The sequence below is a fragment of the Passer domesticus genome, chromosome 8 (assembly GCF_036417665.1).
Source record: "Passer domesticus isolate bPasDom1 chromosome 8, bPasDom1.hap1, whole genome shotgun sequence".
Classification (NCBI taxonomy): Eukaryota; Metazoa; Chordata; class Aves; order Passeriformes; family Passeridae; genus Passer; species Passer domesticus.
The window spans coordinates 31,144,698-31,172,537 of NC_087481.1; the positions used below are offsets into that span (position 1 = coordinate 31,144,698).

At 38.5% G+C, this 27,840-nt stretch overlaps 1 protein-coding gene across 22 annotated transcripts in view; it reads right to left on the reverse strand.

Moving 5' to 3' along the window:
- Nucleotides 1-27,840, reverse strand: part of GRID1 (glutamate ionotropic receptor delta type subunit 1) — a 539,628-nt gene that overhangs the window by 7,115 nt on the left and 504,673 nt on the right. For 21 of the 22 annotated variants that reach the window (XM_064430084.1, XM_064430089.1, XM_064430081.1 and 18 more), the window contains 4 exons: nucleotides 22,223-22,418; nucleotides 14,785-14,951; nucleotides 13,222-13,462; nucleotides 12,873-12,959 (listed from right to left, as the gene is read on the reverse strand). In XM_064430084.1, coding sequence (XP_064286154.1) covers nucleotides 12,873-12,959; nucleotides 13,222-13,462; nucleotides 14,785-14,951; nucleotides 22,223-22,418 — 691 coding nt within the window. The remainder of the gene's footprint in view (nucleotides 1-12,872; nucleotides 12,960-13,221; nucleotides 13,463-14,784; nucleotides 14,952-22,222; nucleotides 22,419-27,840) is intronic. The other variant, XM_064430091.1, reaches the window with a different exon arrangement.

The window sequence follows — 27,840 nt, forward strand, 5'->3', positions numbered from 1 at the left end:
TTGTCTTATTAGAAAAGAGCAGCTAAATAACCAAATGTCAAGGTTTGTATGAGACTGCCTTAATGGTGAATGAATGATTCCTCAAATCATTTTAAAAAAACCCAGGATAAAATTAAAAACCCTTGAAAAGATTAGTTTGTCATTGCACACCATAAAACTTCTTTGAATCCCAAGATTTCCAGAAGCAAAGTTTTTGGGATAGCATTATGTGACAAGTCAAACTTTCAGGCTCTGTGAATTCTGTAAATCTAATCTATTTTTTTCCCCTATATTTTTCTTCTGAGAAATTCAGTAACATAACATATGTTACTGAAAACTAACAAGCTAAATGGAGAAAGTTTTAAATGGCAATAAAACCAGAAAAAGAAATCTTAAAAGTTATTATGCTCTATCCATTGTCAGCTCCATGTTCTCCTTTATTTTTAGTTCTGTTCTTCTCATTAAATATCAGTAATTTGTAAAAAACAATATTTTTTGCACTTAATATATAAAATTTACTTAATATTATACATATGTCACGTCTCAGACATTTCATGCCAACTCAACTTCACTTCTCATCTATGGCTGTGTTGGACACAAGTATATGCTTGTGTTGCCAGGAGAAGATAAAATATTTTTCCTCTGCAGGCTTCATAATTCTATTTTCAATATTAATGTTGTACTCCAAATAGATCAGTTGAAGAAATTAATCAGTGAAGGAAAGAAACTTATAAGGAAAATTAATTATACACCCAGGCTTATCCTCTGCAGGCTTAAGGAAAACAGCTAACCAAACATTGCTCCTGGTCAGGAAATTCTCTTATGCCTAAATACCAAGTGAAATGTCAATGTTCCCCAGTGAGTTTGAGCTCTGGAAGGGCCTTTGAAGGGCAGGTTTCTGATATGTCCCAAGCACTTGATCATGAGCAACAGGTTCAATGGCCTATGACTGACAGCAGGAGCACACCCTGGCTTGGAGTGGATCTGGAATTACCTGGGAATGACTAAACATGCATGGTCACACCTGCAAGAAATCCTGACAAAGTCCTGACTCCCTTTCAGGACTCACCAAGTCTGCCCTTTTCACACAGAGTGAAATTATGACAAGATATAAATGCAGACTAATCAATATTTTTCTTTTCCTAGATTATTTTCTGTGACTCTTGACAGTTGGTTCTAATAAAGCCTGTGGGCAGGCATATTGAAAGAATATGCTGCTAACTGGGAGCTTTGGAGTCAGTTAACGTGATCAAATTCAAGGGCGTTGGAAAGGAGCTAAGAAATTGCCTACATCACTCTAAATACAATTAATTAAATAGTAATACTGCTTAGTTTAGTGGCTTGCAACACTTGGGCTGTTCCAAGGGAAAACTTTTTTGAGAAAAATATTTTAATTATTGACACCATTGTGGTGTCTCGTTTTTTACTTGTGATTTTTATAAGCTTATCAGAGTTCAAGAAAAGCCACTTCAAGACATAAAAATGCTACAAGATGATGAAGCAGTTCCAGCAAGGCAAAAAAGGAAGACAAATTCCCAAACAGGAAAGTCTAATATCTGCAGAAATGTGATGCTAAAACTATGCCAAAACTGTGTTAAGTTGCATCAACATCCAACACATGCAAATAAAAGCACACTAGACTGGAGAAGAAAAAGATTGATGGCCCTGACCCCAGAAGGACTAAAATTTCAGAAACACAGCCAATATGGGCAGACAGGCTCATACGGGGAGGGAATATCTTGCATGTGTCAATACCTCCCAGTCAGGTGCTGGTAACTGTGCCAAGAATTAAAAGCCTGTTAAAGTAGTTAATAAGACTCAGGAGATATGCAGAAAACAAAGCTTTTAAGGTAATATAGCCTTGATCATCAATCAGGGCACAGTTCTGGTTTTGTGTTTTTCTTTCCTGTCCTGGGTGACAACATGAAGGATTACCTTTTGACGAGAGAAAGAAACCAAGACACAAATGCAAATATTAGGTTTTCATTCTATGCAAGAACTATTTTTTTTAAAAAAGTAGCCTATTTTGTGATTAGGACTAGGTTTCAAAATTTGAGACAAGCTCCAGTGTCAGACAGACACTTCCTCTTCTGCTCTTGACCAGAAAACATGCTGGCCTCTCTCCCACCCATATAAAAGTCCTCCTGACTCATACATGTGTGTTCATAGCGACAGGTGTCAGAGGTTGTGAGACACAGGTGCTGGAAGGAACACCTGTACCCAGCTAGAAAGGAATGCTCTGAGGCACTTCCAGGCACAGCCAGCCATACTGCAAAACTGAAAAAGGAGGCAGAGAAAAAAAATCGGAAACAGCAATTTTTCCATGCTCAGGTATCCACAAACTATTCTCTTCTTACTCAGCATCAAATCCCACAGCTTCACCCAGCAACCAACTTCAGTCTGTGGAGTTTCAGACATCATGGACTCAAATATTTAGTTTGTTAAAGAGAAATAAAGCAGCAGAACCTCTGGATGTGTACAATTTGTTAGGATTATTTTGAAATCCTGTATTCACCCAGGGTCATTATCATTACTTTCAGTTACAGCTCCTGCATACGCAAAGTTGTAATTTTAATTTATTCCAGGAGGCTCTGACAGAGTGGCAAAACCAGGCATAATTGGCTTGCTCAAGAAGAAAAAGCAGTGATGATATATGTAATAGATGTGCAGCAAAACAATGACAATTCGGTATGGTGTTACATTTATACCAATCACCCCTTTTTAATAAGACTCACTGTGTGACACTCATTATTCCGGAGATTCCGCAGCTGACAATGCAGTGAAATGCAGAGAGAGGTGTACACAGATGCAGTGGTGATGTATGTCTGCTGTCATGAATTTAGCACAGGCAGCTGACCCAGTCAAATAGCACTTCATGTTACATAAAATTTGCTGAGTGGTTTCTGAGTGTGCTCTGCTCAAAGCTGGTTTGAACATAACAGAATCTTATTGGAAAGAGGCAGGGATGCACCTCAAGAGTCTACTTGAAAACCTGCTTTTAGAAATAGGCCCAGTCCTGCAATCAAGCTTCAGCTCTTACAAGTGGAAGCTTTACCATGTATTTTAAATTAGCAATTAGCTAAATTATCATCCATAAACCATCTGTTAGAAGAAGGCACTGAGACTGGCATCAGGTGAGGTCCAGTTGGCTGTTACCTAATTGAAAGAATAAAAGAAATGAAAGTTTTGCAGTGTGTTAATTTCATTCAATGTAGAATCATCTGCAAAGAAACAAAACTTCATACAAATTATGTACAAGAGGCCACCTTATTCACTAGGTGATGCTCTCCTACACCAGAGAGCAGAAATTCCTTTATGAAGACATATTAACACTCATTTTCTAAGTAAACCTGAAAAAAAAGTGAGATATTACAGAATACTGCAAAGTTGATGTTAATGTGATAGAAAATTGTTTCAAATAGATTGCCAAAGTTTATTTCCAGCCACCCTCAGCCAGAAAATAGGTGTAAATAAAATATTACCAAAAGCCTAGACACCAAACAAGTAAGAGTGACTGGCTACAGAACTGGTGAAAGTAGCAAGAACCTCCATGAAGCAGTTCCCATCTTCCCACAGTCCTGTTGCACACCTTATCCAGGGTGGATTTATCTAAGCTAAAATCATGTCTGAGCAGGAGTCTAATTCAGATGTGTCCCACAGGTCCTGCCTGTGAGTTTTGCCAGGAATACCCCAGACAGTGATCTCCCCAGCAGGCCACTGAAGCTGACAATGCACACCACTTTGAACCAACTGAACTTCTCTCTTTGTCTCATTTATCCTCTTGAAGTGCATCCCTGTCTCTGTGAATAAACACCCAAGACACAGTCCTGATGGGGGAACAGCAGGCTGCCCCACAGTGTCTTGCCGTGATCTGCTCCCACATTCACCACCATCCATTAACTAAGTAAATCACTGAGAGAACAGCCTAGACCTCACAACTCACAACAGACCCAAACCTGCCAGGGAAGAGCCTGTGACAGCATTTTCATTTGTTACTCAATATGAAAGGGGACATCCAGTCTCATGCTGAGATATTCAAGCTTTAAAATCCTTACCAACCTTGGTTCACCAGCTGGCAACCCAACAACAAAGAGAATGAGTGAGTGGTTCACATGGTACAGATGTTTCCACAGTTTTCATGATGTTAAAAATCAACAGGACAATAAGAGAACGCAAATAAACATTTCTCAACACAAGCAGCAAAATGCAGTACAGAATGAGTGCTGGTTGATGAGCATGCCAAGGTCTCTGCCAAGGAACTTGGGAGGAAGGAGAATTGCAACTGGAGAAACCTCTACTGTGTACACTCTACAGACTGCAGTTACAGGCATTTCCAACAACACAGAGGTTAGGATCAAGGGCAGTTCCAGGGGAAGATAAAGATGAGGAGAAAACTGACAGGGATTCATCTGTGCAGGCATTTTCAACAAGAAACCAATCATCTGTATGTTTATTAGAAATTCTCACCATGCTTCTGAGGCCCAACCTCACATCATTGGCCATCTCCAGATGGAAAGGGAAAGGAAGATGTGGGGAGAAAAAAAAAGGATCAAGATAGTGAGGCTAATCATGTAATTAATATTTCACTCTTTTCAGCAAACATATACTCATAATTTCTTATCCTTCTGGTCTGAAACAGCATTGTAACACAAGAGGATGGCCCTCAAGAGGGTGGTGTTTTCACAATTTGACATCATCTAAAATTACACTGAGAGGTGACAGATTATTCTTTTATAAAGGAAAAATTAATTCATGAAGGTTCTATTCCAAAATTCACTAAAACTTAATGGTTTCTTTACATTGCTTTACACATTTTTTAAATCCTAAATTATAATCTAGTCCATAAGGGATGCAATTTCTCACTCCAGCGAGCCCAAATCAAAGCAATGTTATCTTTTAACAGTCTGAATTACTCTGCTGGAGCATCAGGCATAACAGATTGCTCCACACCATCCTTCCTCACCATTCTTGTCTAGTCACATGCAAATCTCAAAAGTTCCCCTTTTATCCAGAAGAGAGTTGGCACAGGAGACAAAGAATTACTTCCACAACCTGCTTGATGCCCAGTGTCGACTGACTTACAAAGCCTGTCATCTCCACTTCAGCTATATAAAAGCCTTACAAAATCCTTACTCCTGACTATTAGCCACATTTTTTGTAATTAAAAACCAAATTTTGAAAAGGTTTCTGTACCCTCATTCAGGGCTGTATTTTGGAAACTGCCCAAGCTCTTATTTTGACATAAGACAAGACATGACTAGCCAAATTATTAAAATAGCTCAGCATAATAAAAATCTGGCCACCAGTTTCCCAAAAGATAACTCTTGCATACTTAATAATTCTGAAGAAATAGTACTTGTTGAGTGAGTTTGTGTAGCTCATTTTTATACATGTGCCTATAAATATGCGTCTGGACTTATGGAAAATCATAACTAAGCCATTGATTAATTTTAAAAAAAATATTTTCCACAGTATTGGAATCTGTGATACCCTTAATATTTCAGTAATATTGACCACAGACTATTTCAGGTACTATAAAATTATTTAAATTAAATTGATAAATAGGTTTACAAATTGCATGTTAATATCATTGCATGGTAAGGTCAATCTTCACCAAATAACCTCAATGCACATATTACTCCCAGTCTCTGGTTCACACATGGTGCTTCAAAGCAACTGAAGTTTGACCCTCTGCCACTAAAAGGAATGGAAATGTTTTGGTGCTCTGGGTGAGATTAGAATTCACCTCTTATTTAATTTTATGTACATGCTTAAATGCTTAGTCAGATCAACACCTAAGGCATTTTACAAACCACAAAAATGCAAAAGAAATTTGAGAAAAAGTCACATTTTATGCTTTTTATTATTTTAAACTTTTACTGATTTTGTTATTTTACACCCCCTTCAAAAAGTCAGCTTTAAAATACCGCCATAGGCTGAGATAAGACATACAAAAATTAGCTGTGTAAACATTGTGTGAAGAATCTAAAAGAATCTGACACATTAAGGCTCCAATTCAGTAAAATACATAAGCTCATGCCAAGCTCATGAGTAGCCACAGAAGTTCTCTGGGATAGGCAATGTAATGCAAATTAAGCAAGTACTTACATTCATCACCAAACTGAAACTTTAAACAGGTTATTCCTTTTTTATTTCCCTGCATGGCAACACTCGTTTTTTAAGCTTATTTCTGTTGAATAATTTTTTTCCCCACCTAAGGTTCATGCCAGGTAAATCCAGATTATATCCCTAAGGATCCCATTAGCAGGATTTTCTTACATGACAGAGAAAAATTAAACCAAACACAAAAATCCCTTTCTGGTAGTTAGGGAAATATGCTGGTACAAAACTCAATTGCTTCACCACTGCTTTGGGTAGCAGAAGCCTGGGCCCAGTGCTATAAATCACGGGGATGATGTGTCACTGTTAAACCCATTACAGCCTTGACCAAAATCTATGGTGATCAATAGCAGGAGTTGGGTGATTTCATTGGATTCTGGATGTGCACCCTGCCTGGGACCAGGAATTACAGAATACCTGCTTCACTACAGGCACCTCCAAAGAGAAAATTTTGTTTCTTCACTCACATAAAAAGCCAGCATGGAATTAGTTAAGATGCCCTTCCAGCTATTACCAGCTTCTGTACAAGGTAATTTATATATTATATATTATATTGACCACTCTTTTTTTTTTTTTGGCTGGTTCTTCCAGCTTATACTTTATCATCAAACAACAGTAAACTTTGCATTCTGGGTTGACTGGTTCCTAACACCGCTTTGCTGATTTAAAAATGCTGCTTAAATGAAGTTTCTCAGCTTATTACATTCAAAGCTGGTTTGAAACTGAATTTCTAGATGGCATTAAAATGCATTATTTTGCCGATGTTTGCATTATTTATTTTCCCCAAACAAACCTTTATTTATTCTTAGAAAAGTAGAATACAATACAGAAGTACAAACAAATGATAATTTATATGCAACTGAGCAAAAAATGTACAAAGATTTCAGACATGTCATTAAAATACAGAAAAAATAATTTAAAATAAAAACAAGATAAAATATAGAGAACATGCAATGAAGGAAAAATAAAGTATTGGGTTGATGATCTCGTGTTTCCTTTCACTCTCAAAAGGAACCATCCTGGGGCAAATCAAATTATCACATAAAAAGATAACACCACAAAGGAGACAAGGTAAATGAAGCGACAAGGAAAAAGACAAGGAAAGTGAAAATAATGGTGAAAGCAAGAGACTCTTTAATAATCAAAACCAACACTGCTGACACCTTGCTGAAGATACAGAGGCCTCAATTGCCATGGAATAGTATCTGGCTGGAGAACTGAAGTGAGACAAACACAGTACAAATCACAATTCTTAGCAGTGACAAATTTGGATCCATTGGACTCGTGGCTGCCAGCTCCTATTTCCATTTGTAAGGTACACTGGGATTCCTGCTCTTCTAATACCAGAAGAGAGCCTTAGTGGGTAACTTTCATGACTGCTAAAGCTGGAAGAATGGATTTCTGAGGTAGGCCGGGATTTGCACATCAGTGGAGATGGAAACAGGGGAGTTTAAGGCAGGTCATAAGAGGCTGCCCTGGCCAGAGATACAGGGTTTTTTTCTTTCACCCTCTGTACTGCCAAAATACTTGTGAAAATTTTTAGAATAATTTTGCTACCTCCTACTATCTCATAGAGCTTTCAGAGTCTACACTTTTTGAGATTCAAGACATTATTAAGTTTGGAGTAGCGGGAAATAGGAATTATAAGGTGCTGTTACTAGTACACAAGACTGTTTCCACTCAGAACAGTACCTGAGATGCTGCTCCCTTTTAATAATTTAAAAATAAAAAGGATGGAAAACTGAAAAGTCTATTGAATAAAATTATCTTGCAGAAGCATAAGAAAGGAAAGAAATCACAAACTAAGCTATGATTGTTAATGAATTATAAGTTTGACACAAGTTATGAGACAGTGACTAGAAGCAGCTCAGGAGGTGGAAAACTATGCTATGCCTCAACCAATAAAACCCCCAAATCTTCTTGCACTAGAGATTCCCAAACACACTGGGTCCAGTTTCTGAAACACTCCCATTGCTAGGAATAGCTCAGCTGGTTTGGAAAAGTAGATTTTTGATTAATCTTATATATTATCTGTGAAATGAAAGAATCAAACTAAGAATTTATTGGGGTCATTCCAACATTGTCTTTCAAGAGCTATATTAAATATAAGTGAATTAATATCATTTCTTATGAGAGATGCAACAAGTGTCAAAACCCAGAAAACAAAAAATCATCCTGAACAAGTGACTAATTTTGTTTAACATGGGGTTGCCTGTTAACTTTTAGTGAATAATCTCATGAACAGTGAAAAATAGAATTTAACTTTCTTTCCATGAATAGTAGGATATTTTATCTTTGCATATAAGTTTCCTTTGTTTTGTAGTATATGGATGAACAAGGAATGCTTTCTTCATTGCTCTCATGAGATCTCAGAAGTAATAATCTTCAGAGAATAGCACATCACACAAAGACACAGCTGATAAAGCACAGGGGATGCTGGGGAGCCCTTTGCAGGAAGCAGCCACACTGGATCATAATGACAACAAAGATGTGAAAACTGCCTTTCATTCCTTCAAAGAGGATAAAAGATACCAACAATCTGATGATGTGGCAAAGCCCTTGGCTGTTAAATGATCCAAATTACATTATGGATTACTGATACTGTGAAATAAATGCATAGGACTCGTGCAAAAAGTTAAAGAAATCCAGAGGCAATTGTCAAAAGCTCAACATTTATATGGTACCAGTTTTAATAACTTTATCTGGTTGCTCAGTCATTTAAAAGGGACATAAAGTGACTGAACAAAGACTCCAGAATAAATATTAATTTTTCACAACTCCCTAATTTTCTGAAGCTTATCAAAGTCAAAAGATTAGTTATCAGTATTTCAGGCTGAGTAGCAGCTGTGTAAATTCAAGACTTTAACACAGAGAGCTAGATGTATGAGCTGGCTAAATTTCACTGTGGGTATTGGATGGCTGGGTACCAAAAATGAGGAGAGGATGATTATAAATTCCAGAATATCTTTTTGGAAAAAGATGATCTAGTGCAAATTTTTCTGAGTTAGAAAGTAATAAGGCAATTTTAACATTACCAGATATTTTCCAGCTTGAAGAGATTGCAAACATGAGCCCTAATAAAATAATGTGGCATGGTGTTGCAGCAGTACCTTTTTTCCTGATGCTGGAGCTAATCTTTCTTTTGTTAAATTGATCTGATAAGGATTAAATACGGATAATATTAAGATTTGTACAGAAGAACTCATTAGAAACATTTTTACAAATCTCCTTCAAATAGTATAAAAATATCTTGTAGCAACATCCTGAAAAAGATCAACCCAGCCTTTGCTGTTCTAGCAAGTAATTTCACTATTCCTTGAAAGATACAATTGTGAACCAATGGCAACATGGAAAAATAAAGGTAATTCATCTTTCCTGGAGGTTTATCTTAATGAATTGATATAGTGCATAGGGACAATACTATTTTTTAAACATTTTTGTGGGGTGGAGTTTCTTCATATGTGAAAAATGTAAAAAAAATACTTTAATTGGAAGCAGTGTCCCCTTGACACAACTCTTCCTATGAAGTCTACAAATGGAGATCAGATTAATATCAACATCCATGTTGTCAGGTTTCAAACGAGAGGCTTCTCTCCAACTCATAGTTAATACTACCTTCTTCACACTCACTGTAACTAAGAGCTGTGATTTATACCGTGTAGACATCTGAGTCCTTGGACATCAATGTGTTGGCTCAGCCAACCTCCACAAAAGCCTAAGGAATACAAAGTGGGAAAAGAAAAGACAACAAACTGGCAAAAAACACCACTTCAGTGTCAGCTGAAAATGTTTCTCCAATGCCAATGAAGGCAATGCCCTTTTTTTTAGCCACAGACTTCAGAGACCCTGAACATAAAAAATAAAGAGTCTCTAAAAAATGCTTTTTCTCTCCCTCAGCAAGCTGCATGCCACCCAACCCTGCCATAAATCTGCCATAGTAGCTGTACCTTCATCGTCCCAACATTTCTTTTTTTTGGAGCTGTCAATTGACACGATACAACCAACCAGGTGGGTCATACCAAAGGGAGAATGCTACACAAGGGATCACAAGCCAAGACAACTCCTCATTCAATTCTGGTTCCAGTAGAATTTTTTCCAAGGGGTTTATAAAGCTTCTAACAGGGTGAGGGTCACAGAAGCCAAATGTTGCCATCTTCTCTTTGCCTCATAGGCAACATCAAAGTCTAATCTCAGACTGCAAGAAAATCAACCTTTTCTGTGACCCTCCACAAGCTCTGCTTCACAGAATAAAGGCGCTGGAAGACATCCCAGTTCCCACAATTTTTATGTGATATCACAACACTTGTGTTTTGCCAAAGCCTTCCCAAAAAGCAGAAGAATATCAGCAGCATGATTTGAGTTTGCAGCTCTTGCTGAACTAATGACTTGGCTGGAGTACCAGATGCAGCTAAGAGGCAGATTTTAATGTTCTGTGTATGCTACTCATGCTGTAGCTCTGTCATTATAGCTCTTGCTGTAGAAATGCTGGTCAACACACAGGGCTAGAAATGAGCTATTCTGAATACACTCCTCCTGGAGATCAAACTCTCCTTGTGCTTTTGGCTCCCTTTGCCAGGCTCAGCCACTGCTCCTGCCTCAAGCAGAGGAGTGCCCAGAACTCTACGCCCCCCTCAGCCCTGGATCCTGTCCTTACCATAGTTTTGAAACTTGGTTCTTTTAAACACATCAAAAACCTTCAACCTATATTCACCATCTCTTTTGAAACTTGGTTTCCTACCTTAACTGCAGTAGCCAGCAGATGTCCCACTTCAATCCCTGCTCACTGGTAGTACATAAACAAAATATGTCAGACCACTAATCTGCTACATTCATTTGCTAATTTGGTTGAGGAGATGTTGTGGTCACTGTGACAAGAGCCCCAACCCCTGGTGTGCAGCTGGGCTGGAGCAATGTGGCACATGTTGCCATTGGCCCAGGCAGAAGGTTCCTGAGGATTCTGCCTGTCCCTGGCTCTGGGCAGCTGTCACACTTACAGCTGCTCTGATTGACCCTGCCTGTCATTGCACCCAGCTGTCCCTTTCATGGGACCCCTCATTCCACCCCACCCTGCCTGGCATACCCTCTGTACACCTTCCTCCAGCCGGCCCTGTGCCCTCTCACCTCCTCGTTCAGCCTTCACACCTGCTGTGCCAGGGCTCCTGCTGACTCTGCTCCCCCTCTCCTGGCAGCCTCCCCATCACTGATCTTTCTGGAACCTGTCCATGTGCTGTTGAAGTTTAATTTGCCTCTAACCCAGTCTAGTTGTGCTCCAAGGGCAGGCCCAGCCCCACAGACAATGATCCATCTCCCTATGCACAGCTCTACCATGGGAGTAACATCAGTTCACTTTAAAACACAGAGGGTTAAAAGTATTCTATGTTTGAGAAATAAACTGCCAAAGAGCACTACAGATGTACAAGAACAACCTTTATCAAGAACACATTGGAGGGAAAGGGAAGGAGAAGGATGGAAAAGGGAGAAAAGATGGGATGGGTAGGCATAGATATGCAATAATCCTTGTTAGAGGTATTAAAAAAGAAAGGAAGGGGATGGGTGAAGAAAAGAAAATATTTTTAAACTCAAGAAGACAGATCCCTTTTCAGCAATGGAAAGTGAGTATTCAAAACTCCTTGAAATAAAATAGTGAATTATTTCACCTTAGACATATGAAACTGCCTTTAAGTCTTATTCTCATCTCACTCTACAGCAATACAAAGGCAATTCCCTGAGTGTAGAGAGGGGAACACACCACGCAGTATGGCCAGATAAGTGCTTGTGCACACAGCATGAGGACACTTTGGGAAGCATCCCTGCCCTTGTCCTGCAGGATTTCACAGTGTGCAGTGGAACACCTACTGCTGGGCATTAGGCCTTCACAACACTTCAATACCATGGGGGCACCTTTGGAGTTACAGCAGGAGCAACTTCTACAAGGCAGCAGGGCAAAATCATAACATATGGAACTGTTTGGGCTGGAAGGGACCCAACTCCAACCCCTCTGCCAAAGGCAGGGACACCCTCCACTAGATCAAGTTGCCAATTTGCCAAAATTGCTTACAGGTGACAGGTATGTCAGTTAGTGTACTGCTCCTGCAACTTGAAAATGAGAGATTAGAATTGGTGGGCTATGTACTATTTTCCAGCGTCAGGGCAGCTCACTGCTATTATTAGCTTGTAACAAACATCTGTTCCAAGATGAAAGCACCTACAAATGCCTCAGTGTCTCCAAAATTCCAAGAGGTTAGTTTGTTAAACATTTAAACTAGGTAAACAAGTACAGGCTTCATGCAAGACAGATCTGAGAATAGACTATTTATTCTATCTTAGCATTGCTAACTTCTTCTGGCTGCTGTGAATGGAAACTTCAAACCCAAGAACTCTTCAGATATAATTTCCTAGATAAAACATGTTATACGAAGGTCAGCTTCCTCAGAGGCTCCTACTTTTAGAAATAAAACTGACTTCAAAAGAAAGGAAGCATTTAAACAGTGTCATGGCAATATGGCTTATTCAATTATTAACTAGCTGATTTATTTTTAATTGCTCGTGTACCTCTTCAAACTCAGTCTAGGTCAGCCATGAAGGAGGAGCAGCTACCAGACGTCTGGCAGCTGCAGAGCCTGCACAGGATGGGCTCAGATCTCCCAGCCAATGGATGGAGGCTCAGATCAGAGAAATCATCACCACAGATGTCACAGCTGGGTGCCCGTGACTGGCCTCCCCGTCACTCACAGCAGAGTGGCCGAGGGCGAGTTTCTGAACCACTCTCTTACCCCTAAAGGTGGTCTCTCCAGGTCAGGGCTGAGGCACATTGGTGGGGCAATGAGGGGAAGTTTGCACTGCTGCTGCCCATGCTGTATCTGCTCTACAAATAAATAGAGGACTTTAGTCTCCAGGGCTGTCAGTTTGGCACCTTCCATGTGCACAAAAGACACTTTTGTTTGCTTGCTTTTATTTTCTTAGAAACAACCACCCAAAACGTTATATGCAAAGCTTAGTATGGCAAATCAAAATAAATCAAATTTATTGCATGAGAGCACCTAAAATCCCACAACTTCCACTTGCTCTCTCTTTCTTTTGTGTTTTCTACTTTTAATTGTGATAAGAATAAAAGTTATGGACCTCTTTCGGTGTTTCTTGATGACAACGGTTGCTGTTCCACCACAACTCCAATGCTGCCACCAAGCAAGCAAGAAGAAGGCCTATTGCTAAAATGCAGAAAACGCCTGCAAAACTGTGCAGCTTGAGTGCCTTGCCATCTGTCTGTGCATTGGTATGGCTATTCAGGTCACAACGTCCCATCCGTGGCCACCACTTCTGTTTAAGAACATCCAGATCTCCACTTTCTTGCAACTCTAGGATCCTGCAGAAATTTCAAAAGACAAGTATTATTTGCAATGATGCTTTTTTACAGGTTTTTTTGTCTTTTGCTTCACATTTCTTAAATCTACCATCCCATAATTCAAAACTCCACCCCCATCCACCCCCAGAGTGTTGTATTCTTCATCTGAAACTCCCTTATACCAAGATTTCTTTCTACTCACAGCAGCAGGTAAACTCCACCGGGTAACTTTAGGAAAAAAAGAGACTGTCAAAAATTCCACTGCAATGCAAACAGCATTTCCAGGGGAAATCACCACATTCCAGTTAGTTATGCCTGGTCTGGCTACATTCAGCTGCAGCAGCTGGTCGCACTAGTGAAATGCTCAACCCACTCCACTGCTGCTCTCCTACAGTAATTCCAAAAATATATGAGGCTAAACATGCTACTGTTTGTGCACCACTTAGTACAAATCTGTTTAAGCAGCGACCAACTCATTTATTTCAGTAAATGTAGTTTATTCAAAAGGATTTTACTTCAATGTTGTTACTTAATGCCTGAATTACTGTGTTAACAGTTGCTAATTAATCATTGTTTTGTCTCTTGTGAAGTGTCCCGTCTCTGCATGAATGATTCATTTTGGATTTGGTTTGATAACTGTTTTAGCTGTTTACTAACAATCTTTTCTCTTGAGGCAGCTTTGTCTCCAGTTATGCAGCTGGAGTTTTGCTCCTTTTTATAAAGGAGAAGCAAGATGAGGCAATCGTGCTTCAGATCCCTGCCTGGAGCAGAGCGCACGCTCACCTTCTGCTAAGGGCACAGCTGTGTGTCTTCATTTCAGGGTACACATTCACACGGACAAGAGACACCCAGCTGGTAGCTCAGAGATCACTAAACAGCATAGCTTTACAGTGTTCTGGTCTTGTCAATCCCATGCAATTCCCTGCAATTCTTGCTGCCCTGTACCCTCCCGAGTCTTCGACCTGTCCCTCCACCCTAAAGGATAAGGCAGGCCATTGCTGCTTGCTTCCTGCAGGGAGCAACAGACTGCTTCAGAGCCTGCAGAATGTGGCATGAGCTCAAGATCTCTCTTCAATCTCTCCTCTCACCGAGCTCTGAGGACATCAGTCCTCTGCCAGAGGCAGAGCTGTTTGAAGATGTGAGGCCACACACCACCTCCAGTCCCCTCCTCCCATACCAGATGCACATGGAGCAGAAGGAGCAGTAGCTTTGTTGGAGCCTGAATTCACAACCTCTCTGCTGTCATGTATTCATTGTTCTTTATTAATTAAATGCCAAAATTAATGTGAACAGTTGCTGGCTATAGACAGAAATCCTATAAAATGAGCTTTGTTTCAGTTTACCTCTGGGAGAAAAGATCTCTGTAGGGACTTCCATGCTGGAGTGCTATCCCATATCCTTTGCTGCTGATGCTGTTTCCAATGACTGTCACAGAGCATTCATCATCTGTCAGTGCAGCATATTCCACCACTGTCACATCCCACAGGAAGGCATAATTTCCTTTCTTTGCCTGTAAATACAGCATGAACACAACATAGTCTAAACTAAACTGCATTTCTAGGTAGGACAAAACCTAAGCCAGCAAACAAATCCAAATCTTGTCACTGTTCCTTGGTAGTATTTCATTAGGTCACAGTTTATATGCAGACCTTCCACATCTTAATACACTTCTAACAGTTTTCTCTCCCAACAGGACCTCACCTGCTTCAAGCCTTGCTAAAACATCTTCCTCTTTTTAAGTATGCACATAGGATAGCACAGCCATCTAGACGTGTAGGTGAGGTTTATGTAACAGGTTATTAATTATAAATGAAAGCTATTGCTTTAGATGATGAAATTTGATGCATGTTTTGTAGGAGACATGGAATGTGACTGGTTCCATACATTTAAGTGACAAGACTGGCATAGTATGAGCATTAAGTGATGAGCATCACAGGCAACAAGATTATAATTTTTCAGCTTTGCTCATGTAAATATGTAAATAAACAAATTTGCCCTGTAAGTAAAGACAGCTCTTCTGAGAGCTATGTTAGTCCTATAACAAAAGGCACACACTGAGCTGAAAGAGTTCCTTCCTTTCTCCACAGGTAAGAAGATTCACAAGCATGTGCTATTATTTCAGTTTTGGGATAAATATTGTTTTAATACACATCTGTGCAGATATCTTTAAATATCAGCTTTAATTGGGACTGAAACCAAGGCCTGCACAGAGTGTATATAATGAATGTAATTAACACAAGATGCAAGAAACATATCCGGATAGGGATTCGGTATAGTAAAATAAAATATCATTATGTTGGTCAAAGTAACCATTGGTTGCCTAATATATTTAAATAGCTGAAGTCCTGTATATATTTCTTTATGGGAACTGATTCACAATGCTCCCCTAGTAAATGGCTATAGCTCTGGCACAGAATTAGTTCATCCTTCCAATTATTTTCTAAGCTCTGTTTTGAATTCACCTGCAAGTTTGTAAGATTCCATCAGTTATTTCATTACACTGGATTCCTCAGTTAAGCAAATGAGATAATTTACTTCATCATAGTTTGACATAAACCATACCTTTCTGAAGTCCCTTACAGTTGCTTACACGTGACAATAAATCAAATGGGTGAGGTATCTTCTAGGAGGCAGAATTCAGGGAAACAAATATTAAAATTATGTTGCCTAGACTTTCTGTAAGGTACTTGCTGCAATCTACCTCTTTTCCCTGATTCCCTTTTATCTACATCAAGGCAATTAATGATCCACAAATTCATTTGCTTCTGGGTTAAAACAGAGTAGAAATGTTATATTCTTTCTCTTTGGTAAGATGTGAAAAAGTCTGTACACTGGACCCTTGGAAAATATTATTTTTATTACTCAGCCACATTGTGTTCCATGGTAAAAAATAATACATAGGATTTTGCTACCTATTAGAGGAAACGGTCAGCATTAAAAATATGTCCTCAGGGGATCAAAAGGAGCAGCACTTGTTACTGTACACAGAATTTATTCAAAATCCATTATATTAGAGAACAAAAGTCCTTCCTGATGGATTTACAGAAATTGGACACCCCAGAAAGATCTGGCCTAATTCAATATGATAAAATGTGTTTTACATTTCTCTGGGTATTTTTAAGTTGGTTCGTTGAATTTCTCTCTTCTTTTTGTTTTGTTTCTCTTTTGTTTCTCTCTATTGTTGTTTTGTTTCACTTGGGTTTTGGGGGTTTGTTTGTTTGGGATTTTGGGGTTGAGGGGGTTTTTGTTTGTTTTTTGGGTTTCTTTTGGTGGTTGTTCAGTTTAAAGAGCTGTATTTATTTTCTGTTCTTTCAGAACTGGTCAGCAAATCATCTTTTTACATTTAAAATGTAGAAAAGAACACTAATAACACAATATATTCCTTATCTATCTCTTAGTAATACTTGAGAAATACAATGTTCCTCAAATATTTGACTTCTATTACAACACACTGGCTAAAGAAAAATAAACCACATTATTGAGTGTAGTTTTCAATCCTCAGTTTTCTGTATGTTATCTTATGTACAAGGGCTTTGTACACTCACTTTCAATGCTGAACAGCAGATCTTTTGTAAAGGTCTCCTTCTCTTGTGTTTGCAGGGCTGCTATCCTAAATCACATCCTGCAACTGCAAATGGTCAATAAACCAAGTCTGCCAGATCTCTTCACATCTATTTTACATATTCTTAATGACATAAATCAGCCTATCCAATGTCATCATATCTGCAGAGCATTATTTCTCTGACAGCCTGATCATTTTAGCACAAGCAGGAATCTGACTTTTAAACTCTTAGTTGTGTATATGTCTTAACTCCCAGAAATTCTGGGTGCAAGGCTGTGTCCCCTCCCTCTCTGACTGCCAAAACCAGAATCTCCAAAGATCCCTTTTTCCTCAGGGAAGCCTTAGTTCTTTCCAAACTCCCTCTACTAGTGAAATTTTCTTCCATGAAGAGTGAAGACCTCATACTATTAGTGTGTTCATTGTGTGGAAGGCTTTCTTATAACAAAATGTTTAGTTGCTGTCTAAATTCAGCATCCTTCACTTCCCTGTTAATATCTGTTGTGACAGCTAAGCAGCTTCGTTTGTTCAATTTAAGGAAAAGCTGTCAAACTTTGAAAAACATATGTACAAGATACACAAGTGCACATATACATGTGTGTTTGAAGTAGGCTGACATTTTATATACTTTCACTAGGCAAGAAGTAAAAGCAAAAAAAAATCAAGTTGACATTTATTTTCAATGAAAAACAGACCTCAAATTTTAAATGTAGTTTAAACTTTTTTCTTTTTTTTTTTTTTAATGAAAGATCCAATGTCTTTGTGGAGTCTTTAAGGGGCATGCCTGCCTCTTAACTTCCATGAATGTAGGAAGACTGGTAAAAGGGCCTGTGCAAATGCCAGCTGAGAATAGGTGAGATAGCTTGAATTAAAAAAATGACTGAAATAAACAGAGAATAATGAGCTCAAATTTATACTTCAGTCTTCTCACTGTACTTCATATTTTGCTCCTTTGCTATGGCCTTACTGTAACTCTCAGCATACAGGCATGCTGCACAACAAAGCAAAAATCACTTGGTTAAACTTTCAGAAACCTCTTTATCAGAAAATCAGCCAAAGTAGCACTCATTTTTTTCCACCCAGGTAGAACAACTACTTTAACTTAGACCAAGGACAGCAGATTTATCCTTGTTTTAAGAGATTTAGGAAAACAGATCTAAGAAAAAGAACCCCCTGGGCAAAACTTATATTAAAAAAATATATTTATTCTTCACAATCCTAAAAAACTAAAAGGCCAAAGAAGATGGCTTCCCAGACAAGACAAGGGCCACAAAGAAAATAATACTCCAGGAAAGTAGTAATCAACTCCAAATGTCATTCTTCAGTGTGGATGGAGATAGAGGAATATTGTTCAAAATATTGTCCTGGCTTACTAATGGTTAAACAATGTTGTTTCAAAGAAAGCATGATAAGAAATAATAGCAACATGATAAAAGATTGATTCCAGATTAATCACTGATATGTCTGTGATTTATCTGAAACTTATGAAGCTATCACACTTAAGACAGAAGTGCCAATATAATGCAAAATTCACCATTAATTTACTGCCAGAACAGAGTGTCACTGTAGCTGATCCTATTACATGGCTGATACCACAGAAATATCAAAAAGTGACATTTACTTTGGCATTAGTGGAGTAGCTCAAAAAGACGGTTGGATAACATTTATTATTTATAAAAAGTGCTTTAAGAGAAGCACCTTAGTTCTAATAAAAAGAAAAAAAACATGCTATTTGATCCTGTTGAAATGTTTCAAACATTAAAATAATTAAGGAACCACTACAGGATGCAATAGATTTAGGTTTAAGGAAGCATTTGCTTTTGCTTCAAAGGCTGCTGGGTCAAGAAATGGAGAAATTTATGAAGTTCTATGAGAGCAATCACAATTCACAATATAAAATTCATTGTGGAAAAAGTAGTTTTTAAAAAATCATACTAAATGAACTTTTAAGCTACTTCTACTCTCAAAATTAGAATGAAGAGAGAAGAAGAAAATCACTCTGATTTAATGCTCAGTGATCATTAAAGAAGCAAAAAAGAGAAGGAAAAAATTCTTACTGTGCTATTGCCTAAATCAATGATGCATTCTCATTTTGTGCTCTACTTGGTTTTGATCGCTCTTCATCAAAAGTGATACACAGGAAGAAAAGAAATAATTCAGAGAACTTTTGGCACTAAATTAATGGGACAGGGGAACAAACAATCTCAACCAAAGCAGGGTGTTATAAAATGAAATAATGAGTTTAATTCTCCTATCTGTAAATATAGCAGATGCAGGATCACATGGAGATCATTTTACTTCATTCTTTCAAAGCAAAAATGGGTGCTCCCAAAGGAAATAAAAACCACAGTATGTTGGTGCAATCAATAATTACCCTGATTGCCAGTGGATGTAAAGCAAACAGTTCACTGAGATCCTGCCTGTAAAAACATTCCTGTGAAAGCATTAGTCAATTCTCATCTGTGATAGTCCTAGACAGCTCAAAGTGGCAAAACAGCATTTTGTATGGACTGGTGGTTTGTGTGGTTTCTGCTCCTCTGCTGTGCAGAGGTACCTAGAGGGAGAAGGCTTTCCATCTTCAATAACCACTTTCAACTACCTTGGGAATACAGCAAAAGCAATCTTCTCCCCACCACCCTCAGCTCTCAGGAGTCCTCCTGTCACTTGTGTGCATTCCTGCCTTTTCTTGGCTCTCCCAGTGCTGCAAGAGCTGTGCCTTGCCCATGGGAGATGGTCACTGTGGCTGCAGGGACTCTGCTGTGTCTGAAGAGACGTCTCTGCCATGGCAGCCAAACGCCAGGAAAGCTCACATGACTTTCCTCCACTGCCATCCCTTTGTTCTCAGACAGTCAAAGGGAGTAGGAAAATCTCTGTGAAATGGAGAAAGATAAATGGGATAGGAACAAACACCTGAAATCCCTGTCTGTGGCACAAATAACCAGCACTCCCTGTTTTGCACTGAAGAGCATTGCTTTGTAACTGCAGCTGAACTGTGATACTGTCTGAAGAAAATGGAAAGGAGAAGGAGGGAAGAAAGAACAGTAGTGATTTTTTTTTTTTTTTGCATTGTGTCAGGCAAGTCCTCATTCAGAAAAATGTTTTATGAATCTTTTTATTCTAGAGAGATTTAGAGTTCCCATTTCCTATGAAGCACATTTGTAAGGCACATTTACATCTCTTTCATGCAGCAGTGTGTATTTATGGATGGAAACTCATTTCCTTGGCTGACATCAATTCTCCTTTAAAAAAACCCCAGAATTTCTAGCCATAATACTTGACATAGAAAACTTGTCTGTTTATTCAGAGAGTTCAATGAGCTAGGAAGAGTGACACTTAAACTATAAACACAATAGTTTAGTTGACAATGTTATTAAATATTAAAGCCAATTTATGTAGGTGTCTAATCAAATAGCGGCCTCGGTCATCTTTGGGGACTGAAGTAAAATTTAGTTGTTGTTGACATTAATTGAATGAGCTGATCTAGTTATAGAAAAATCACCCTACAACACTGAAATCAAACTTAGTATGAAAAGTTATTATCACATAGATAGGATGGAGCTGCCAGCTCCACACAGACAATATAATTGGTATTCTCAACTGCCTGCCAATCTACGGTTACATTTCTGGCTTAGCAAATGCAGCTATCATAAATGGCAGCATGCACTAGGCTTACAGAATAAGAGTATTTACAATTTCATGGATAAAGAGCATCCACTTCCATAAAATGTTAAAAAAGAAAAGTAAAATACTGCATATTTTTTTAAGTGAAATTGTTTTATTATTGGCTTAAATGCTAGGATACATAGGAAAGTATTTAATGTCTCTATTTCTCCTCTAAATGCTATCAAAACATATCAAAAGAGGCCTCATTTTCATAAAGTGCTGAGCAGATTAAGAAAAAAAAAAGCCAACAACTGCTGCAGACTTTGCTACTGCCAGAGCTCTCCCTTGTACCCAAGGAAGAGGAGATTTGGAGCTGAGGGCAGAGGGCTTTGGGGAAGCTTATCTGAGGGATGGGCAGGGTGAACCCAAATTCACTGAATACTTGTATGCTAAGACAAAGAAGTGACTGCATAAAGATTTTGTCCAAAAGTCAAGCAAAGAATTTGGAATCTTTTGCTAAAGGAGTTTGAATTGGGAAATGGGATGGCATGCATTACTTGTGTTAACCCTCTTCAGGACACTGTGAAAACAGTAGGATTTGGACACTGTCCCTCTGGATGTTCAGAAAAGGTTTGAAAATATTCAAATAATAAGAAGGAAATGCAAGCCCAAACCATTTTATCATGTCCCATGTACAAAAGCATAAAGAACTAGTAAATCAGTGTTTCACTGACAAGAGTATCTCTGATCAAACATTCACTATGGTAATAAAAACTGTTAACTTGTTTTAGGAAAAATCAATAGACAGATGAAGAGGACACTTTCCATTAAAGGAGCAGCACATCAAGGCTCTCAGCATGTCTGCAACCCTTCTGTGTAATGTACTGGACATGTGTTTAATGTGAGGTGCTGTCTGGTTTTGTTGAGATTCAAGATGGGGAGCAGAGGGGAGAGGCAGGTTATCAAAGAGAGAGAGAACGGGCATTTGTAATGGCCAATACTCATTATCACAGGACTTAGAACAAAGATGCAGCATCCTAAGTTGTTATACATCAGTCCTTGGATCCCACATTAATCCTCTGTTCCATAAAAATCTGTGTAGTTTTATCTCAGAGAAATAATATTTTGGTAAAACACAGCATCATGTGAATGCATTTTTCAAAGTCTGGAATAAACAAAGCAAAATCTTGCATGAAATTTCTGTTTTAAGAGAAATGAGTATGCGTTCTGTGGATCCTTTAATTCTTACTCATGTTTCCAATCATAAACTCAGAAAATAAAACAAACTCAAATGAGCAAAGGACAGGAGTCAGTACTGCATAATGTAAAGAATTACATCCAAAAAGGCATTATGAAAGCTCCCATGAAACTGAGAAACTTTGTGACCAAATCCAAAGGACTTACATACTGAAGACTTAGGCAGAGCTAAAGTACTTAAATTCAGAACAATGACACCAAAATTTGATTCTTATCTGCCATCAATGTACTAAAAGGAACTTTATATAGGAATTCAGGGGGGTTTTAAATGACTGTAATATCTTTCCTGTGACTTACCATTAACTGCATAGAAACAACATTGATACAGAAATTAAATGAAAACCCCTGTGATCCAGTCTTACCTTCCTGATGCCTTCAGAAGGGTTTGATACACAATTATCTGCCCCATTATTCTTACTGATAGTCCTCCACAGTTCAGCAAATGTGTTATCCTGCTCCAAAGGGTTGGTCCCTTTTGCTTTAAAGTATTCATACACTGCCGAGTCCCTGACTGTACCATAAGATATATCCATTTGTTTGGACAGATCCTGAAATGTTCTGAAATTCAAGCGATATTGAGAAATTAGTATTATGTAGCACATTAGCAAGATTTCATTAATTAAATGGTCTCTTTCAATGTCTGTCACTCATCATAAAGCATCCTCACCAAATAACATTTCCATATTTCATTCCTCATTGTAAAGGAAAGCCAAGTAATTATTTAATTGTACTGAGCTCATATGATTTTAACTACACCTAAGCTCTTCTTCATCACAGAGAAGATTTTTTTCTTTTTTTTGAGAGATAACATTCATGTTAAATATGCCACCAACATTGTACAAGAATATAATGTGATAAAGACTTACCTGAACACAGGAAAAATTCAGATTATAAGTATAAACTTCCAGCCCCATCAACTTCACAGAAACACCTCGCAGAATTCAGTGGAATTAGTTTGCAGTTATACCAATGGTCCATCTGACTCCAAATCAATATGACTGCTTTAAACAAACAAATAAAATCTCGCTTCCAATTTCCACTAAGTCTCTCTTGCTCTCTCTTTTCACAGCCTCTGGTAAAACAGGCATTTTTCATTCACACAGAGGCCTAACTTTCATTTACTCATCATATACAACTCTGGAAGTGTAAATGGGCCTCACCCCGAGTGGCTGTGAATGCACAATTTATTTTCAAATTGTACAGAATGTAATTCACTCCTGTTTTACAGCCTTCTCTGCACTGAAAGGTGTAAATCACTGCCTGCATCAATGAAAACCAGCCCAAGCTTCTAAACATTTAAGGTGGCATCGCTGCCATCAGAAGCAGCATCCTGGCTAGCTTTTTCCCCCTCTCTCAGAGGTTCATTCCCATTCCTGTGCCTTCTTCCTCTGCCCTCAAGTATCACCTCTGTGCTGTGCCACTATCTGAGTGCACATACAAAAACACATTTGACCACTGATGACCACACACACCAGCAGGGACCAAACTGAATCTCATAAATAATGGTTTGTTTTCTTTAAAATGCTTTATAAATGTGTGGTTTCACATACTAACAATATGCTTCTGATATAACCAACTAACACTGCTTGACACCAATTAAACTAAAGCAACCCTCCCTGCCTCACCCCATTTCTTTTTCCCAAAAACAATCTTTCAAAACAAAAAACTTCCTGATCAAACCTCCATCTTCTGGAGCCACAAAAGCAGAACATTTTGGCTTGCAGCTTGTGCAGATTTCTTCACAATGCTCCTGAGGAGCCTTCCCTTGGCCCATGAGCCAAAGCTGTTTTCCACAGCTGAAGACTTGTCATAGACAATATTTTTCTGCCACCCTCTTCTCTGTTTCACTGAGGAGATGCCACTGCTGACACTTCACATACATGTAAGATTCCCTGCTACACTATTTAAAGCAAAGCAATCTGGGCATATACACAATGCCCCATAAAAATACATAGAGAGCTCTTCCCTCTTGTCCCCCACATCACCCCCAGGCCTCCCAGGTTTAGGTGCAGAAGGTGCCCTTCTCTGGGACTCCTGCCATGGGAGCCCTGTCCCCAGGCTGCAGCTCCAAGAGCTGCCTCTCAGCACAGCCCCTGGCCCAAACTCTTCAAACTCACAAGCTGCTTCAAACAGTTTAAGTGGTTTAAGTTCTTAAATTGTGTTAAGGACTTTCTATCATTTTAAGCTGTTAAGCAGCTTTAAGTAAGACTGTGTGAACAGCTTCTCTCTATATACATTGCACACTTGTGGATTTGGGCTAACTCTAGGAGTTCCACCAAACCCCAAACCTTCTGTTATTTCCCTAGCTCTATATGGCCATTGATAAACATGCTGAAGGTTGGTGGAAATTCAAAAAGCTAATGAAAAATGGGAGAATTTGTTCAGATTTTGATTCTTTCTTTAACGATCTGAAAGGTCTGTTCTGCTCCCCTAAAGATTTCCTGTACATTCTATAGAACCGGTTTTCCTCCAGTCTTGAGCTACATGATTACATGCGGCATTTAGTTCTGTCTTTATTTTTTAAAGTAAGTTTCATCATAACCCAGAGAATTGCTTAACCCCCAGGAATTGATGATTTGGCTGTTAAAAGACACAGGAGGGTCTTCTGTGCCAACCCTTTCCCACCAGGTTTAGTGTAGAGATTTTGGTGTGTGTAGGAAGGCATGTTTGGTAGAAGCACAGTAGCAGAAATATGTTTAACTACTATACTTTAACACAGGTGTCAGCTGGTAGCAACTTTACAAATGCCTACTCCTGATACCACTATTCTGTTTGAAAGTTTGAACATAAGGGTTTGGATAGGTAAAAAAATAATTAAACTTGCAATTTTAATATTATCAATATTTTCTGTTTTCCTTTATTGCCATGGAACCTTTTACTCATAAATGTGCATTTTGTTTTAGCTAAATTGCACTTTATTGACAATCAGTATTTTTATTTTAGCTAAATTACATTTTATTGACAATCAGTACTGCACAAAAGCACAGTACATGTTGCTTTACGAGCAGCACAGTTTGTTCAATTCTCTAAGCATCACAGAGCAGAGAGAGAGCAAATCTGGGGTTCAAATCAAGTGCTTGCAATACCCAGACAAGCATACAGGTGGCAGGGAGGGACGCACAGTGTTGGCCTGGCTGTGGGAGTAAGGTAACCCCTTTAGCTGGCAGTATTTCCTTGGAAAAGAAAATGTGGAGTATTGTGTGTCCTAAGGATTACTTGCAGTGCAATGTTTGATGTTTTGGACCACTTAGCCAAAAAATCTATCTCAGAAATTATCCCAAAAAGGAGTGGTCTCAGCCACAGTTCTTACTCTGTATAAAAAATACCTCTGCTGTATTTCTGCACTGAAAGTGGAGGTTATGCTCAGCACATCCACGGCTAAAGAAGTGGTCAAAAGATTTGGGCGTGGTGGCCATGGGCACATGCACAAACAATAGTGGATGGAGATGAATTATCTCCTACTTTTTACAGGGTGAAGTAAGATAATCCACAAAGGTAGGTTGGAAACACTGTTCTTTTAAATCTGCCAAATTTGCCTTTGCCAGACAAAATCACTCACTGCTACTTTTCAGATACTGGCTGTATCTTAGAGTTGTGTCATCCACTAAAGGCGGCTGCTGTCATTGTTCTTAACCTTTATTTGTGCAACCAGCTGTCAGCTGGTCCCATCTCCTTTAGCCACTCAAATTCTTGTCTCACTTTCCTATGGCAAAGATTTCATGCATTTAATATACAAAATTATTTGAAACAAAAATGTGCAGCATAACAAGATGCCCCATTAACCTTACCACCTCAGTTGTTGGATCTCACAAGCCAGTAAAGGCTCTTTATAAGTGTAATTAAAGATAAAGTCAGTAAAGCAGAAAAAGCAATGTCCCTCACTTACTGTTACAGGAGCACAACTTCAATTTGTAGATAAATACATCCACTGTGTGATTGCTATAATTGACAAATACATGTAAACCAATTGATTTTAGTAAATGTATCTGCAGTCAATCTTAAGAAAAATGTTGTCTTTTAAACCTGTTACCAGTCAAAATATTTAATGCCCTTATTTATACCTGCTAGATGAATACAACAACTGATACATAGTCCCAGTGGAATTACAGTTACTCCATGCAGAGCCAGCTGAAGACTGGACTCTGCTTGTTTCATGTGTTAGAAACGTATTGGCATAAAACAAATGCTGCATAAGACACAGACAGGCAATAGCAGTACTAGCATATATGATCAGACCACTAGAACTAATTGCTGGAATAAAAATACTGGTTAAGATGCACTTTTTGGAGAGGTTTTCTTACTTGTAAAAGCCTCATGGAGCTGTAGATACACAGACTAAAAATATGCTGCCAGTATGGGTTTATTTTACTCTGTTGCTGCTATATGCCCAAGACTTCTGGATGAATAATAAGTGACAGACTAAACTTGACACCAGTGCTTTGAGGTAACTGCTGATCAATTAACTGAGCTGGAGGCACCTGGATCATCAGATGTGATCAAAGTATTTTTCAAATGAAAAACAAGTTCCTGTCATTAAAATTTTTTTTTTTTTTGTAGTGACCCTGAGATTTTTGCTCAATGCAGCATAATATTCTAGGTGATGGCTGCCATAAAGATGAAGTGTACCAGAGATGATGAGACGTTTTAAGCTGCTCTGCCTAAATGAAGTCTTAAAAATGCATACATAAAATGTATAGTACAAGTCCTAAATTTCTATCTTTAAATGCCTTGAGGCTAATTTATTTTCTTTTAAACTTTTTTCCCTAAAAGTTAAGAATTCATTACATCTGCAAAATTAAATATAAGTGCAGCTCCTAACAAGAACTGTTTTCTTCACACAATTATGTGAGAGGGAAATATGTGTTTTATGCACTGGGAAAACAGTAAACTCAGTAAACTTCAAAGCAAAGACAGATGTATCTGAACTGATTTGACAAGCTTATACCACCATTGTAAGCATAAGAAACACTTATGAGCTGAAACCTAGAACATAAAATCCTATCTGAAAGGAGATTTATTGGATAAAGCTACACCCAGTGGAAAGCAATGAATTGAAAGAGAATTCTGCCTACTGTGAACTGCAGAAAACTGCAGAATTTTCACCTAAAATTGCTGAGAACTCCTCCCTCCAATGCAGAATTTTCAGTGACAATTAGGACAAATAAGAAAATAGTGTTTGTTGTTGATCACACAAATCAACCCACAGAGAGATGAACTTGGAAGCCAAGCAAGCATTGCCAGATCAGATTATCATTTGTAGATGTCACCCAAGAGAAAAGAGTCTGCAAAGCTGGATCAAGGTTGAAGAGGTACTGTGGTGGTACAGACAATGTCTACATGAGCAGGCCTTACCATCCTGATCTGAGTCCTGAATAATTTTTATATCCATTTATGAATCTACAAGACAAAGGATTTGAGCCTCAGTCCATTGTTCACAAATGAAAAATCTTTGGAACTCCTGTTTTAAGTAAAATGTATGAGTGGCTAGGGTAAAGCTTGTCTTCAGACATCTGAAACTGAGTTAAAACTTTCACAAAAAGACATTCTCTAGAGCTGGTCTACCCAAGTTGAACAGTTTAACTGGTTGAAGAGCTGAAAAAAAAAAAAATCCCTCTGTTATGGATATAAAGCACCACTAGGGGATGATAGTCTCATTGACTCAGACTTGCACGAAGTTTCACTGTGTTGCTAAATGCAAGTTAAAAAAGCACAAGCCCACTTAAAAATGGAAGAGAATAGCAGTTAGTGTCCCTAAACATTAGTGCAACTGGTATTTCATGAGCCTTCAGCTGTACAAGAAAGGGCTGAAAAATGAGGTAACAGAACTGACCTTTCTTTAGCACCTACAAGTCTAAAAAGTAAATATACTTTAAAAAAATAAAGCATTACAACATAATTTGGTAGATTTTCAATGTTTGTTCCAGGTAAATATTGGAAAGTTGTTAGTGTGTATTAAACTGGACATACCAAAACTAAAAGA